The sequence below is a fragment of the Staurois parvus genome, unplaced genomic scaffold, assembly GCF_062004578.1.
Source record: "Staurois parvus isolate SC_StPar_1 unplaced genomic scaffold, SC_StPar_1.0 ptg000282l, whole genome shotgun sequence".
Lineage (NCBI taxonomy): Eukaryota > Metazoa > Chordata > Amphibia > Anura > Ranidae > Staurois > Staurois parvus.
Window position 1 is genome coordinate 4,295,495 of NW_028318078.1, and position 17,780 is coordinate 4,313,274.

Consider the following 17,780-nt stretch of genomic DNA (forward strand, 5'->3'; position numbering starts at 1 on the left):
TAAGTGTTAAGCAACTCTGTCGCTAGCTAAAAGAAGTTACACCAAAGCTTGTCCAACTCTGTTCAAGAAGAAGACACCTACTTAGCTGTCTGGTGGGCAGCAAGTACAGTCTTCACTCTGTTGCATTGCTACTGGTGTCACAGGTATTCGACTCTTCTGGTTGCCTGATCCCACACTGCACATGGTAGTTTCTCTTACAACGTCTACATCACTACCAGGGGCGGACTGACAACTCATGGGGCCCCCGGGCAATAGGGGATCATGGGGCTCCTGTGTCCTTGCCCAAACTCAAAAAAGCCTATGAAAAAGGTACCAGGGGCATCTCATGGGGCCCCCTACTGACCCCAGGACCTCGGACAGTGCCCGAGTTTCCAAATGGTCAGTCCGCCCCTGATCACTACTGTTTCCTGTAGTGACATAGGTGTCATAGGAGAACCCGCACTGCGTGGTGGTGGTTGGGGGGAGAGTATCTCTGACAGAACAAAAGTTTTGAGTTGGTACCCACTGGACAAGTAAGTATTCTTTTTTTTTACAGGGTGGCACTGGTGATAGACTCACTTTAAAAGGAGTGTGTGTCTTTTCAGTGTAATTTTAGTGCACATCTAAAAGAGAACAGTTTGCTGTATATAATCTTATTAGTGTGTGATAATGTTTAAGAAAACTTTTAGTTCTGTATGTAGTTTGTAATTATCATTGTACATGGGCTGGCCATATTTGCTCATTACATATGCAGGTTCCATTTCCTGCGCAATGATTGTGCTTTGTGCATTGATTGTGATTGTTCATTGTGAGAAGGAACTTTGTTGCTCCTTCTCAAAATTTAAGTCTATGAGGAGGCTCACAAATATGAAAACAGACTACTCCCTGGGTGACAATTTGCTGTCTCAACAGCTGTTGAGAAGTAAAGCAGAACAATTATATGTATATTTAATACAATATTAAAATATGATAGAGCAAGCTTTTAAAATTGTGAAATTTATGGTAACAACTGAAAGAAAATATGTACTCCTTGAATATACATTGTACCTACTCTTTGCTTGTTCCTGAGAGGTAGAAGAATTCAGTCTGCCTTTATTGGCCATGTGTAAATTGATGGCACTATATAAATACCTCTAAAATATAAACAAAAATGTATGGAAGGTCTGTTTTAAAGTAGAAGGGCAAAACCTTATTTTCTTTTTGAATAGAGTAAGGGGGGGGGGGGGTTATAACCCCTGTCATTTTTTTGCTTGTAAAATTGTGAAATTTCTTTGTTGTAACAACTGAAATAAAATTTGCACTCCTTGAAAATACACTGTACCTACATTTTGCCTGTTCCTGAGTGCTAGAAAAATTCAGTCTATCTTTATTGGCAATGCATAAATTGATGGCACTATATAAGTACCTTTTAAATTAGAAGGGCAATTTTTTTTTTGTTTTGCTGTAAATAGAGTAAGGGAGGGTTATAACCCCCATCAGTTTTTTTTGCCTTCTGTGTCCCATTGGGGAGATTTACTTTCCATTCCCGCCCCATAGTCAAAACAGGAAGTGAGAGAAAATCCATGTAAATTAAGGTAATCCCCTGGGCCCTCCAAGTCACCAGAACTAGGATCCCCATTGGAAGACCCCCCCCCCCCCATTACTTTTCTGGAGGACAACCCAAAAGTTGGGCTTTTTGTTTACTTTCACTTTTGATGATAATAGTAAACATGACAGATAGCGATAGAGAGGGTCAATCTCCCTAATAGGGGCCCAGACAGAAATAAAAGCCAGTGTTCTAATCCATCTCCACTCTGTCCAAAACTATAAAAAAAAAGTTTTGCTTAAAAAGACCCTATTTTTATTTCTATGACCTATAAATAGCTTTCTCACATATCTAATATTGCAATAAAATACTATATACTTTCTTTTCTCATATAACAGCACATTTTTTTTAGTTTTATGTGCTGACTTCATATTGGACACTTATGTCTTATCTCATCTCCATAAATCAGGCTTGTCCACAGAGATCAGTGTTTCTTAAGACCATTATTCTAAAAAGTAATGTTTCAATATAAAAAATTGTTCAGTAATTTGCAACTGTTAATGGGCTGGGCTTGCAATTATCCAGCATCTGGTGAACTGAAGTGCAGGTTCCTGGATCTTGTCTTGGAGAACCGCATCATAGAAATCCCAGAATTCAATGTTCTCATTTCAATAAACTTTTGATACTTCAGCCAAGATATCTCTGCTTGACAAAGTCCAGATTATCGAGAGGACGGTGTTGTTAAATAGATATAATGTTTTCATAATTTGGCTAAGCAGGCTATTTGTAATATAAATCACATACAGTACAAGGAATCAGCCAAAGGCCAATGTATGTGGAGATGGGCCCAGACCTCATGTCATATCACAATTCACAATGTACTACCAGTCATTAAGCCGAGTTTGACAAGTTGTGTTGCAAGAAGCCTGATTTGTGCAGGAAAGAAAAGATTTAAGGATATGTTTTATATGAAAAAATAACGTAGTTGTAGCTATTTCCTTCAGATTTGGGACTCCTTTCATTTAAACTCTGTCGGTATAGTTCACTGATAGCAGTGTTTCACACTTATCAAAAAAGTATTTGTTACTAACAAATACCACATAATTTAGATGAGACTATCAGATATCCATATACAGTATATCAGTACCCATGACACACAATCCTTCGTACATTGGATTTGCAAGGAGGAAATTGTAATCCAACAAGCACAGAAGTGCAGAATTAACAGAGCTTTGGCTGTACTTGTCCTTTAATTTACCTTCTTCATCTGCATCATTGACATAGTTATACTATATCTATGTCATGGGTGGAAGATTAGATGAGAATGATGTGCACTGATTTTTTGCAAGACAATCATAATTTCCACACAGTTGGGAGGTTAATTATATCTGGTATGGTTATCTGGTACGGTGTATGATGCTGGAATATAAACCACAATGTGAGACAATTCAATACAATACAATACAATACAATACAATACAATACAATACAAGAGATCCAAAGATATTATTGTGTAGTATGGACTACAGATTCTGTGTCCTGTACAATTAAGAACATAGGATTTTTAACTTACTAGTAAAATCTGTACTAGAAGTACAGTATAGGATACAAGCCCCTCCCTTCTGTTCTCATGCTCTCCCTATTGCTTACTTCAAAATTGAGGCTAGCTGGGAGTGGGAGGGGTTATATTATTATTATTATACAGTATTTATAAAGCGCCAACAGTTCGCTCAGCACTGTACATTGTAAAGGGAGACAGAACATGCGACAGTACAATAACAATACAATGCGATACACGAGGGGTTCGAGGGCCCTGCTCTTTCGAGCTTACAATCTAGGAGGGAGGGGATAGTGGTACAGGAGGAGATAGCTGTGGGGGATGGAGTGGTAGGAAGAGTGGAGGAGGTCGGAAATTAGCAGGGGGTGGGGTAGGCTTCCCTGAAGAGGTGGGTTTTCAGGGTGCGCCTAAAGGAGAGGAGAGTAGGTGATAGTCTGATGGGTTGGGGCAGGGAGTTCCAGAGGATGGGTGACACCCTGGAGAAATCCTGGAGGCGGGCATGGGAGGAGGAGACCAGGGAACTAGAGAGAAGGAGGTCTTGTGAGGAGCAGAGTGTGCGTGTTGGGTGGTACTTGGATATTAGGTCGGTGATGTAATTTGAGGCATTTTTGGACAGCTTTGTACGTCAGTGTTAGGATTTTGAATTTGATCCGTTGTGCAATCGGAAGCCAGTGGAGGGATTGGCAGAGGGGGGTGGTGGAAACGGAGCAGTTGGTAAGGTGAATGAGTCTGGCTGCCGTATTCAGGATCGACTGAAGCGATCCTGTGGCGAGGCAGGCCAGTGAGGAGGGAGTTGCAGTAATCGAGTCGTGATATGATGACTGAGTGCATGAGCTGTTTAGTGGTTTCCGGGGTTAGGAACTTGCGGATTTTGGCGATGTTGCGGAGGTGGAGTCTGCATGAGTTTGTTAATGTCAATTGCCAGTGTCCAATCACCTGAAGGTAGCTGTATATAATCTAATGTTAATGGTGACAAATTCTGTGTCCCGTACTGTGCTCCAAGAAATGGATTTTACTAGGAAATCAAAAATTTTTTAATGTTTGGAGAACAAAGAACTGCATGGATATCATGCAGATTTATTTATTATGTAATATATCCAGGATTTTTTGTATTATTTCAGGAAGGAAAGAATTATTGTATGTTAATTGATGTTACAGCATGGGTTCATTGTATTGGGGTATCAAAAAATAAAATACTGTGTTTAATGTGTGGAATAAGATATTTACCAACACTGTCAATGTTATTTTGTCCTTGACCTGGAACTCTTGCTTTTAAAAAGCTTAAATAAAAATAGATCATTTATTTGATCTGGGTGTACTCTTCCATAACTACTTCCTATAATTAGTCCTATAGTAATGAAAGGGGTTGAGTTGTTTGTTTAAGTAGAACTTTTTTTTCTCGTTGGTTATTTATAAAAAATACTTTTCTGTTACAGACTACTTGCTATACAGTCCTTTAAGTCCAACCCTTTTTTTAAGGTTTTTATTTCCATCTGTGTCTCTATTAGTGAGATATCCCGCCACTTCCTATCAGGACAGGAAGCAATAAAAAAATCTCTCCAACACAGACAAAACACATTTCTCATTTATCCATTGAGAGATGCATCCATTTAGGGATACTTTTCTTGGAGTCCATTAAGGAACAAAGGAAATCATGAACTGTCATTTTTTTGCTACAGTCCAACCTTTGTGTTGATGGCAGTATAACCCAACAGTTCATGGCTTCAAGAATTGGACGCTAGTAAAAGCAACGGTGCATGCCTTTCTTTTTCCCTAAATAGACATCAAGAAAAGTATTTTATAGTAAAATGGAGAAGGGATAGACTATGCTTCTATTGCTGTGCATGACTTCTTGTCTGCAATCCCACCTCCATTTCCTGCACAGGTATCACAAAGACAGGAAGTGAGGGGGCATTTTCCCAGTGGATTCACAAACAAAAGTAAAACACTGAGAAAAAAATAAGCTTTTCCCATTCTATCCAATGCTACTGCCAGAATTTTGAACTTTCTGTTTGCTTGAAATTTCAGGAACTGTAAACAGAAGCACAGTTGTGACAGCCAGCACAGCAATCCAGCTCCTTGATGACCGGAAATCTCCTGTGGTAGCAGGTACTGTACATTTTTTGTTTATCTTTTTGATGCATAAATAATTTTATTTACAGAAACTGGGACAAAAAAAGTAGAGAAGAGACGAGTTGATGGGCCATAGTATTCAAGTCAACTGTTTCAAATCCAACAAAGAATATGATTGGTTCACTGTTCCAAAATGTTGACGAAGAGAAGGAACAGGATGAGTTGGGAACAGGTGTTATACTGTAGGCAATCTTTTACTACTCAATAATAAGCAATGTAATCTGGGCATTTTTGTAGCGTGAAATTCTGAATTCAGCAAATCATCAGAATATGGTGGCATCTAAACAAAAAAATGTCAGACTGATGTATTAAAAGATCTGAATGATGAAGATTAGAATGAGGTATGGGATATGCCTTTTAAACAATTGGTATCTGTCAGGGACAGGCTGGTTCGATATATAATTCTCCACAGAGCGTATTACACATCGTACAGACTCCAGAAATATAACTCTCGGCTATCTCTTTATTCTGTTTGAGATGCGATTAGCTTAATGGTGGTTTTTTTCATATATTTTGCACCTCCCCTAAAATATTCTTGGCAAGATGTAGTAAACTGTATAAACACAGTCACAATGGCACATTTAAAGATTATACCAAAAATCGGCCTATTGAGTCTAGTAGAGAACATGACTCCCACTGCTGAAAGGATGTTCCTAGGTCTGTTGCTCTTTTATACCAGGAAAGCTATAGCTATGTGCTGGTAATTAATTCACTCACCTTCCATCTCATTCTGGAAAACAATGGTTAATTTGAATCTGCTATTGTAAAAGGACAAATATGAGAACAAAGAAATGATGAATGAATGGGCACCTTGGATTAAAAACCCCTCAACTGCTACAGATTACGTTCTTTATCCCCTCTTTTATGATCATTGGGTGGTAATGCTCTCCGTAAGCCCACTTAGTCCCTCCCTCCTTCCTTTAAGGTAGAAACAGGAGAGGACACAGTGTTTCTTTCTCCTCCTGATTGATTTCCTTTATTTTAATGGAAAAGTACGGCCAACACTCTTTTGGCCATACTTTGCCAGTGGGTCACAAGAGTGCACTTAGTTCTGAACTCCTGTGACCCAGATTCAACTGACAGTGGGCTAAAGTCAGCAGAAGTCACAGAGCCGGCCAGGGCTCTGCAGGGATCTCAACAATAATGTTGGGATCCACCCAGATGCCTGACCGGCAGCTGGCTCAGCCTCTCAGTGTGCCAGTGAGAGCCTGACCCTTAATGCCGCTCTCCCCCCACACACACACACAGACACTGCTCTGTGCTCAGCTCAGAATGAACCTGAAAACTGAGTGATCAGTGTTCTATGATCACTCAGTTCTCGGTGTAGAATTGGCGGGGAACAGCTGCATCAACGGATTGATGCTGCTTAAAGCTTGGTGAGTATGATTGTCTATTCTTTTGAAATTCCACACGTTTTCTTTAATATGAGAGTCAGCTGCATATAGTTATTATGTACCAATGGTAATTGTAATTATAATTATTTTTACTAGTGACTTCCCCTAAGCTGGCAGAGTTTGTACTAATCTTTTACAAACTTTCAGTAAAAAAGAATTATTACAAAAATGGGGAATCTTAAAGCTGAACTCCAGGCAGATTTTAAAAAATTACTACTAATCATAGTTACGTATTCCCAGTACAGCAACACTCACACTGCATGACTTAGGGCCAGCACTAGAAGCTGGTAAGGCTCCGTTGTGTATATGCATGCTGAAAAGGAACATGGCGACAGAAGAGATGTCCTTGTTAGTCTGTTTCTGTTCCCTCATTGTCCAACTACAAGCTGGGAAGTGATCAGTGTTGAGCATCTGTCACAAAAAAACAGTGTTACAATTGGGGCCAATGCTCAGTTACAGAAATGTCAACTCACAGGGTCTATACTGCTGCAAAGCCAGGGTAATTCTCTGATCCCTTATTAAGTTCATGCAGCCACCCACTAATAATAATTACTAGCCAATTACTAGCATCGGCGTTGAGAGGAGCACTGCTGGATCTTCCCATGGGCCATGATCTTCCTAGTTACAGAGGACAAGAGACCCACTGATGATGACACTGGGTCTATAAAGCTCTTTCTTGAAAATGACACATTGCAAGTTCAAATGTTTTTAGTAGATTGCCTCAGCGGGAACCTTGGAAGTTATCATTTTTGCAGACAAAAACATCAGTTTTAATTACATCAGACAAAAAGTCAGGTCATCAACCAGGCAGTACTGTCTGGCAGGTATGTGGAAATATCAAGAGTGGCTGGACAAAATGTCACATCTTTTGACTGGTAAAGCTCCCATATTTATATTTGGCTATGTATTTAGCTGATTGTTTGGAGGTCAGTTTTAAGGAATTAAAGAGTGAAAACAGCCTGTGAAATATGCTTTTATGTAACCAGGTAAAGCACAGAAACAATTGAGTACTGTCCGTGATACTTTTTTTATTTGCACTGTTTGGACTTTGAAGAAGGGGACATACCCCGAAAGCTTGTCCTCAAAATTGTGTGTTAATGCAAATAAAAAAAGTATCACGGACAGTACTCAATTGTTTCTGTCGCAAATGCACTAATACGGCTACAATCACCTCAGGTAAAGCACAAAATGGTTACAAGCTGAACAATAGCCTCAAATTGACCATTTCAAGCAGTATAAACAAGCCTATAATACTTTAGGGAAATTAGGAATTTCTCTTTGATATTTGCATACAGCATAGGAGGCAGTTTGAAAACTCTGTGAACTTGAACAGCTGCGCCTATCTGACGCCATTGTTCTGCTCATTGCAATCTTTTTTTTTTGCATGTGTACAAGCAACTAGAAGCCACAAGGCTTTTTCCATGTTTCACATTTTGTGACAATGCTAGAGAACAAGAAAAATCACTCTGTGTGGATACTGTCCAGGAAACTTTACATGTGTTTTTAAAGTGTTACTAAACCCAGGACCCTGCATTCTCTATATCTGGTCTCCCACAGTACAAACAACATGGAAATGCAATTATTTTAGTAAATATAAACTGTTAAATACTTTTTCTCATCAGCAGTTAGAGCAGTCTTGTAACTTCAGCTGAGCACTGGTTAAAGCTTGTAGGAGGAGTTTTCTTTCTGCTCTAGGAGGATGTAAAACCCCTGACCTCTCTCTTGATTTGCCCTGTGCTGATCACATGCACTCTACCAAGAAAAAAAAAACCTCTCTAGCACTACACACTAAACTTAGCATGTGCAGAAGGGCTATAGGTTCAGTCTTTCTTATCAGCCTGGACATTTGAATAAGAGGAGGGGCAGAGAAGTCAGGATCAAACAGCCTTTTTACACCCCTTAGGTTCCACAGTGAGTATAACAAGCATGCTTTACTGCATATACAGACTGATTTTACTGTTGTGGGTTTAGTAACACTTTAAGGTAAACCTGTAATGAAACATTATAGCTATAGGCCATTTTTGGGGGAGATAAAGCACTAAATGATGGCAGGGCATATGCTTCACTTCACCTTATGTAGTCAAAGGGCACACACAGAACCCAAATAAATTATGACTTTCTAAAAGCTAAAACTTAGGCGGGCCCCTATTTCATTTGTGACAGTACTGAAGCCCATTAATGGATTGCACTGGCATCCATTAAGCAATCCACAAAGCATTACTTTGCGTGATGCAGTATAAATGGTTGATGAGCTGCCTAAGCTCCAGTGGTGATGATTACATTCTAGGTAGGTATCTCAGAGGACACTGCAGGATAGGACAATAAAACTAAATGTATGTCCAGATGTACAGTATTTTGGTGCTTTCTTTTCAGAGAAAGCATTGGTTTATAGAGTTGTGTGTACAGCGCATTACATTTTTTAAAAAATATTAATTGTCATGCACAAAGAAAGGTAAAACACTCACTTCTCTCTCCTACCTCCCCTACGGCAATGCCCCCACAGACTCATCGCTATTCGATCTTCTTCTGGGTTGCATGACATCCACTGTCATCCAACCCACTTCCTGTGAGTCCATGGCATCAAGGACACATCCCCTGGGCCTCCATCATCTAGCTGTTATGAGAATACTGCAGGTTTCCAGGAAAAACTGGAGTTGGGCTTTAGCCTTTGTTCTATATTGTAAATTCCCTATTGCCAAATCTACCAGGCTTTTCATTATGCCTTTGGTTGGCTGTACATTCCTTTGTCAAATGATTCTGCGCTGTGAAATATTCTTGTGCTATTCTAGTTAATGTATTTGAGGCTGCAATGAGCAAAGAGAAGGGGGTGATGCTGAAGCTATTGGACAAGCTGTTTTTTTAGTTTGTTTTAGTTCTTTGCAGATTCTGATTTAGGGTTTTCAGAAAGTGTGGTTATAAACATCTATAGGGATTAGATAATAGGCACCAACATTGAAGAAGATAAAGGCCAGTGTAAAAATGAAAGGTTGAATTTTGTCTGTTTCTTGATGAATCTGTTGTAATTCAATCCACGTTGGCCCTGCCAGCACCACCCAGCTTGACGAACTTCGATCTGAACAATGAAGGAACTAGACAGAAAATTGTTGGATGAACAGCCACTGCAGCCAATCAGATTGTATTCTGACAGGCTTGGGCACAGGCTGTCAGAATACAATAACTGTCAGGGTAGATTCGTTCATCCGCACTGTTTAGAATTGTTGGAGGAATCTGTGCTGTCATCTTGCTTCTTGCAAAACATAGAAAATGTGATGATAACTCGCAGCATGCAATAGAAGACACCTCATTCAATCCTAATGAAATGTGTGCCACTAATCTACACTGAGCAGTATGAGCACAGAATAATGTAGCTCTGTAATACAACATTAAATGTATTTTTTTTAAATGCAAGAACTGTAAGTACCTGAATTTAAAATTACATCAGTTTCTTGTAGTTCCCATACAGCAGAGTTGCAGTTTGAAGGGAAGATGCAACACAAGAAGCTAATCAGTTCATGTAATGACAATAAACATGCTGATAGGAGTGCCACATCTCCTTTGATTGGCTAGTCACAAGGCTGGGTTCAGGACAACTTGACCTCATAGGAAGTGGGATACATGATGCTGGTCATCAGAATGAGGAAATCTAGTGATGAAAAAGAAATACTGTAGGGTACACCTCAGGGGCGGACTGACCATTTGGAAACTCGGGCACTGCCCGAGGGCCCGGGGTCAGTGGGGGGCCCCATGAGATGCCCCTGGTACCTTTATCATAGGATTTTTTGAGTTTGGGCAAGGACACAGGGGCCCCATGATCCCCTATTGCCCGGGGGCCCCATGAGTTGTCAGTCCGCCCCTGGTACACCTCTGTATAGGTGAATAATGAGGAAAAAGCTGCAATTTTATTTGATCTTTCAGTGGGCTATTTATTTTCCATCTGTTATTTTTGACCAGAGTTCTGTTTTTTGTGCTAGAATTTTAATCAGCCGAATACATATTAAATAAATATGCTATATGCTCCTTCTTTAACCATTTGCTTACTTTATTCTATTGAGTTCCCTTCAGTCGGCTGTAAAGATTCGACTGGACATGTCATCCAATAACCAGTGTATCCCTATTAGGAGGTTTCCTCCAGTCACTGCACTACATCCTTGTATGCATACACCAGTGATGGGTCTTAATGTTATCCAACTCCAGTGCCTTGCAGATGGCATTTTTGGTATTGCACCAGGCAAATGTTTTTGTGGGAAATGCCAGCGATGTTGCTCCATCTAACCTCTCTTTCGGTAAAAGCCAAGCTAAGTCTTGTGCAAAATCTTGCAACTGCGCACAGTATGCACTGTCAACCACCCAAATCAAACCTTACTCTTAAATAATTCTTCAAATAGCATCTTAAAGATTTCAATTTTCCAGCGTGCCACATGTTCAGCTTGAATCCTCCGTGCTCCAGTGTTTTAACATTGAATTCCAACATTTTAGAAATTGTGTTTATATCTTTGACATTAAACATCTTCAAAACTGTAACCTTTCCAGCATTATCTAAACCTAGCATGGAGAGAAGGACCTCCCACTCCTTCTGATTCAGCTTCTTCAGGATGGTTAGCAACATACAGAAAGAACATTAGAGTTCAGGGGCTGTTTAGATATAAACAAAGAAGACTTGACTATTGACATACTATAGTTGCATGCCAGTGACTGTGCTGTTTACTCTTCATAGGTTTCAATTTTAGAGGAAGATGGGGTGCATTTGAAAAATCTGATGAAGTGTAATATTATGGTACCACTATGTTTATAAGCTTTAATTTTGAGTCAAATATAATATAGATGATCATCTGTGTTGCAGATGCTCCCTAGAAAAGAGTTACACCCGAACTCCAGGCACAAACATTTCAACATTTAAATATATGCTTAAATTGCAATAAAAAATATAAATCTTTGCAGTGTTCCCCTGACCGGGTGCAGGAGAAACCCCTAGAGCAGGGGTGGGCTTACATTACCCTAGGGTGGAACTGTGGCCGCAGTAGAGAGCTATAGCAATGGAAGGACTCCAGGCACTTTTGTTGTCTATTCCAAGCTTTTAATGCTCCGTCTCACAGGGAGAGAGGGTTAGGGCTTCAGATACTGTACCTCCAGAAACAGGTTGCAGACTCTTCCATACTTCTCCTCCATCCAAGGGAGTACCATGATCCTTTGAAGACAGACTCCATCCTCACCTCAAACCTGCAGCACACAACTCCCCAAGCCACAGCAGTGGGAGAAAGAGGACTCACAAGGTCACTCCACAAATATTTATATTCTCCGCCAGCATGCACCACTGGCCCTAAATCTCTTAGTGGTTGGTCAGAGGGACATAAATATTAATAACCCAAAACTGTTACAGCTCCCTTATCTCATGCCCTAAATGCCAGTGACACCCTGTAGCAGCAGACATGAAAAACAGAAGAAACCCTGAACTTAGAGAAGAGCCAAGTGAAAGAATATAAATTAACACGGGCAAAACACCACCTAGCAGAACTACATTTATTAGTTAGATCTGCTTACACGAGGCTACACCTACTTTGAGTGCAACAATTTCAAACTCCTCATTGGTGTGCTGTACAAAAGTTGTGCAAAGAACAGACCTTTGGGAGTGATCCAACTGGTCCATAAAATCTAGATGTGGTGGAATAAAGACTAGTAACTCAGCATATGTTCAGTGACTGGTCTTATTACAGAAAACCCACGTTAAAATGAGAAAGCCTTTGTATTTAGACAATATTTATTTAGCCTGAAGATCAGATTTAAATACCTTATTGAAGAAGAGGGTCTGTGCTAGTGACGTAGTGTTTTCAGCTCAGCAATCTCCATGGGATGGCAAAGGAATATGGGGCTGAGCCCTTTTCTGGAAACAGTCATTCTGATATTGTCATATTTATTCAGCTCTGTGTCCTCTTTATGCCACATTCACATCTAGTGAACATTTCTTGAATGTTTTCCATGTTTTAGAGGCAACACTATTCAACTGAATGAACTTCAAAAACATGCCAAGGTAGCTCATGTTTTATTGGAGCTGGCTTTGGCAATTTTTTGGATGGCATGGTTTGGGGCATTTTTTGCACGTTTTGTTGCGCAACAAAACGCCCTTTTTTGGCTTGTTTGGGGTACCGCTAGGTGTGAATAGCACCCGAAGGTTGCTGTGATTGCCCACAAATTTTCCTGCAATTTACAATACACTAAAATGTAAATGGGGCCCTTCTGCTAGTGTTACCAAATAAGAGCTCAGTTTTTACACAGATCTCAGCATCCCTGTAGAAGTTAATGAGCTAAGAGTTGTAAATCAATGAGCAGTTCCTCTCTATGAATCAGTAGAAAAAGGTTTGTCTTTGGTGATCCCTTTCTTATTAATGTATTTTATATATTTTATAAATCCATATTTATATTTATGCAGTATGACTTGTATTTGGAAAGTAATCATGTCAAAAACATAAACTGTAATTTATATTTGGAAACTAGTGATAGCGGTTTTATTTGTAGTCATTTTGTCGCCATAAATTGTAACATTATAGCTAAAGAACACAACCCTATTTAGAGTGGGGATGTTCCCACAGATAATTTAGTTTTGATTGGAGGTTAATATGGCCATGAGTGTGGTTATCTGTCATTCAGCTGCTTCTACTGAAATGATCTTCAATGACCTGCACCCATTACAACATACTGGGATGTATAGCAAACAGAAGGGTTATTCTGCACTTCACTGGAATTTTTTTTTTTTCAATCGCCCTTTTGTCACAGCTAGTATCGAAGGAATTGTTTGCATGATATGAACTGCAGTCAAGTACAACAAACCAGGACGCCTAAGTTCTTTGATGGCTCCTTAAATGCCACACACAGGACTTTTTTTGGCCAACACAAAAAACTTTACTGGAAAACGATCCTCATCTGTATTGGTCTGGTAAACCCAAAGCGACACTTGGCCATGCACATGTGATTCATTTAATAATAACGATAAGTGCCATACAGTGGTTTAATGTCTTAAACCTAGTACTGTATCACCAGTGCAATTACAAAGACATCTCAATATTTCATATTACCAAATTGCTAGTTTGGAGACCCCTCAAATTACATGGTTCATAAACCACTGAACAATATGTTCTATAATTTATTTGTACATAGGAGTACAGCTGAGTTGCAGTTCGCTTGACTACTGTGTTGCATAATGGCGTGCTCCAAGTTTAACCTCAGTTTTTCAGTGTAGCACAGATAAAATATCCTATATCAAAATGGCTATAATCAGATTTTTTTTAATGATTCACATCCATTTTATTTCTTTTTATTGTTGATTTATTTGTATCTGTTTCTTTTTCATTTTAAAGTTAAGGAGGAAATGTTATCACGTAGTGGTATGGCAGCACAAGTTATTTAAAGCTGAACTCCAGGCAGATGTAAAAGACATTCATTAATGAATAAATACATTATTATTGTTTAATGCAACTAGTGTAAGTACCTGAATTTGAATTAGTTTCAGCCTTTGCCTTACAATCCCCTGCACAGCAAAGCTTAGACTGGCAGAGAGAGAGAGTGAGGGCTAAAAGCCAGTAAGGTTGGCTGCACAGTAATGTGCTGAAATATAAAAAAAATGCTGATTGGATAGATGAGATAGCATAGTAAGGCCCCTTTCACACAGGCGGACTGATCAGGTCCACCTGTCCATTTTTCAGTCAGACCGGATTGGACCCAGTTTGACAATGCATTGCTCCCTATGGAGAGGCGGATGTAAATGGACATGTGTACATTTACACCAGCCTGCATCCGGTCAAATCCACTAAAAACAGGCAGATGGGGATCTGTTGCTCATCCATCTAGCAGATCAGATCGGATGACTGTCAGATGTAAATGGACAGACAGCGCATTTACATCCAACTGCCCCATAGAGGACAGCGGGCTGTATCCATATCTGCTCTGCACAAGCAGAGTGCACACAGACCAGACCTGTCATCCGTCTGCTAAGCAGAGATCAGTGGACAGACTGAGCAGGTGGATCTGCTTGGAGGAGTCCCCCTGTCCCCCTGTGAGAAAGGGGCCTAAGCAAAGATATAATCTCTTCAGTCTGCTATTGCTCTTTCGTTGTCCAGTTTTGAGTTTTATTTGAGAATAAAATGTATGTATTTGTGGCTTTTCATTGTGAATGAGTGTAACTGTCTATTTAGTACTGCTTGGTATCGAAAGAAAGACTCTGGAGGTTTATTAAAAATATCCTTTCACATAGTCATACCTTTTGGGATCCTCCGGTCAGCTGCATTCAGATGCGGAAAAGCAGGAAAGCATTCAGCACCATCGGGGCACTGATGCATTGAAAATTGCTGTCAGAACATGCTTATAGGAGGGGAGGCAGCATGGATGATTTAATCAGTGTGCAGCTGCTCTTCCAGTGTCCTTTCACAGACTGAGATGGGTTTTGGTTGTATTGCTTAAGAGGAGTGTAGACTGCAGAAAGGTCCAGGGATTGAGGGGGGTGCCTAAATCACAGGACTGGGTAAACAGAATTGCAGTCAGTTTTCATATACAGTATGTATTTCAACTGTGTATTTCAAGTGGTATTAAACCCAAAACCAAAAATGTTAAATATTCCAGCTTACCAATCCTTAGATGTGGTGGCTTCATTCGTTTTTTTAGGCTTTTCTCCCTCTGTTTTCACTTTGTGTTCTAGCTACTAACACACCTTCCGTATTAGAGTGTCTCCACTCTTGATGAAGGAACAGGGGGCACTTTTGGACAACAGCACTGTCAGTCTGGGGAGAGGGGAGTGTTAGATGTACTAGCAGATTTAGATACAAATTAAAAACAAAGTCCTGCAAACACTGCAGTTACAGCAAAGTTTTTCCTTTTGGGATAAAGGTTTTACATAAATAAATAAAAGCTGATCATTGTAAGTACTTCTGTCAGTGTTAAATGGTTTGTCTCGATACTCCTAATTGATACATTTACCAGAGAAAAACAACAAGAAGGCAGCTGTTCAATGATTTAGTCCACCTTTTTCTCCCTGAGTAACCCTTGAGATCATTTTTAGGTCTCAGGGAACCCCTGATAAAATAAATGAATTGGTGATCAGTGGGAAAAAAATGCCCCCTATATTGGTGTCCAGTGGGAGGAATGCTGCCAGAATGCCCTTAAGTACAGCTGAAAGAATAACTGGTGTCATGTGGCCAAGTGACATTGACTTTGGAGCTACTGAACAATGGCACCATCAGATAAGAGGTCAATTAGTCACAGCTCAAGGAAACCCTAGCAACCTCTGGAGGAGCCCTAAGGTTCCATGGAATCCTGGTTGAGATCGGCTGATTTAGTGTAATCAACTCTTTAATTTCCAAGGAGCAACAAATAAATATGGAGCTGTTTCTGGAATCAAGTGTGCTTACATTGTCATGTGTACCTATTAAGACCTGCTAGTGTCTATGGCAGCTAACAACTACTCCATGAAGGAAAAAAGGTCTTCAAAATTTGGCTTTTCTGCTGAATTTGTTGAACTTGGAGCTGTAAATCAATGCACAGTCCCTTCCCCACCTCAAAATAAGATGAAAAGAAAAATTAATAATAATAATTTCGTTTATAGTGGAGTCTTAAAGAACTACACTTTCTGCTAAAACACACCCATAAAGGTCTCTGGCTTTAAACATCCCCCATTGACTCCTTGTCTGTTCACTTAAATTTCCTGTAATGACAGTGCCAAGACTTCACCCTAGAAATGAAGGACTGGTTGGTGTTGAATCTTTTTTACAGGAGATTTTCCTTTAAGCATTATAGATAGTAGGGAACCCTCAAGACTTGCTTCCTGATATGGATCAGTATAAGTATTCTTTTGTTGTTCATTCTCTCTTTATTGTGTTTTCAAAGGGAAAGTTGAAAGAGAATCCACATTATACAGCACAATATACCATCAGTGTAGTCAAGAAAAACAAATTTGAAAATGTAAAATAAATAATATTTAGGTAACGTCACAAAAGGTTTTTAATTCCTCATGTTCTCTTTCCCAGGCACAAAGATGTGCTGCAATGCCATTCAGCTACTCAGAAGATTCATTTTTAAGAATTCTTGTTTTGCTTTTTAGCTCAAATCTATTTCTCATGGGGAAAGACCCCATTGGTTAGTGCCTTCATTTTTGGCTTCTGAAAATTGCCATGGTTGTATTTTGGAATGGTAGTTTATTTTGGCAAAATAGTGACCATTGTCTCTAGATTCTCTAGTACAGAAAATGATAGGAAATCCAAATTTTCGAATTGTCACACTAATAGGATCTGAGAGGAAAATTTACCTGGGGAAACCTGTTCTGGGGACAGCTGTCTAAGAGGGGATACTTCCTTACTATTGAGAGATGCCCCCATACCTCATGCTGTGACTCTGAGACAAAAGTTGAAGATGACCTGAAAGGGCACTTAATCATTCCCTGTTCAAAGCAAAATAAAAAATGCCGGCTTTACTTACATTTTAATCTAGCCATTCCTAACTAGCATTCTGTGGAACCCTAGGGTTCCTCCACAGGTTGAGCTGTGGCTGATTGACATCCCATCTGATGTTTGCATAATACCAATGCCAACGCTACTTGGCAGAGTCAACTGCATGACACCAATGATCCTTTTAATCATCTGGAAATGTGGCATTCTGATTACCACTGTAAGTGGGGTATTTGTGCCAAGTGGTCACCAACAAAAGGAGCATTTTTCCCATTAGCCACCAATAAATAGGTTTTAGCAAGGGTTCCCTAAGACCTGAAAACATTTTTAATGTTTCCTTTGTGGCAAAAGGTTGAGAAAGGTTGCTTTAATTAACTGCTTAAGGATCACCCTATAGCAGATATACTGCTGCAGGGCGGCACCTGTGCACAGAATCACATATATCCGTCATTTTGCATTTCCGGGTAGGGGGCGCATGTTAGCCACGCACGCGCCCTATCCATGCTGGCATTTGCGGCCATGGGTGTCAATCACAGGGTCCCGGCCGGTAATTACCTGCCGGCACCCGGTGATTACCAAGGATCTCCAACAGGGAGGAAGATTGTTTTGTTTACAAACAGTCTTCCTTCCTGTCAGCTCGAGTACACTGCTCAGGATGGCTGTGCACAGTACAGCCATCCTGATCAATGTGCTTACAGTGAAGAACACCCCCCCTCCCTAGTAAAACACTCCCAGCACACAGTTAACCCTTTGATTGCCCCTCACAT

The 17,780-nt window shown here is 40.0% G+C and overlaps 1 protein-coding gene and 1 pseudogene across 3 annotated transcripts in view; one reads left to right on the forward strand and one right to left on the reverse strand.

Annotated features, from left to right (window-relative positions):
• Positions 1 to 17,780, forward strand: part of CACNA2D3 (calcium voltage-gated channel auxiliary subunit alpha2delta 3) — a 1,248,789-nt gene that overhangs the window by 981,219 nt on the left and 249,790 nt on the right. For all 3 annotated transcript variants that reach the window (XM_089681870.1, XM_089681868.1, XM_089681867.1), the window contains one exon: positions 5,091 to 5,171. In XM_089681870.1, the coding sequence (XP_089537996.1) occupies positions 5,091 to 5,171 (81 nt within the window). The remainder of the gene's footprint in view (positions 1 to 5,090; positions 5,172 to 17,780) is intronic.
• On the reverse strand, positions 10,648 to 11,195 carry LOC149458620 (ADP-ribosylation factor-like protein 2 pseudogene; annotated as a pseudogene).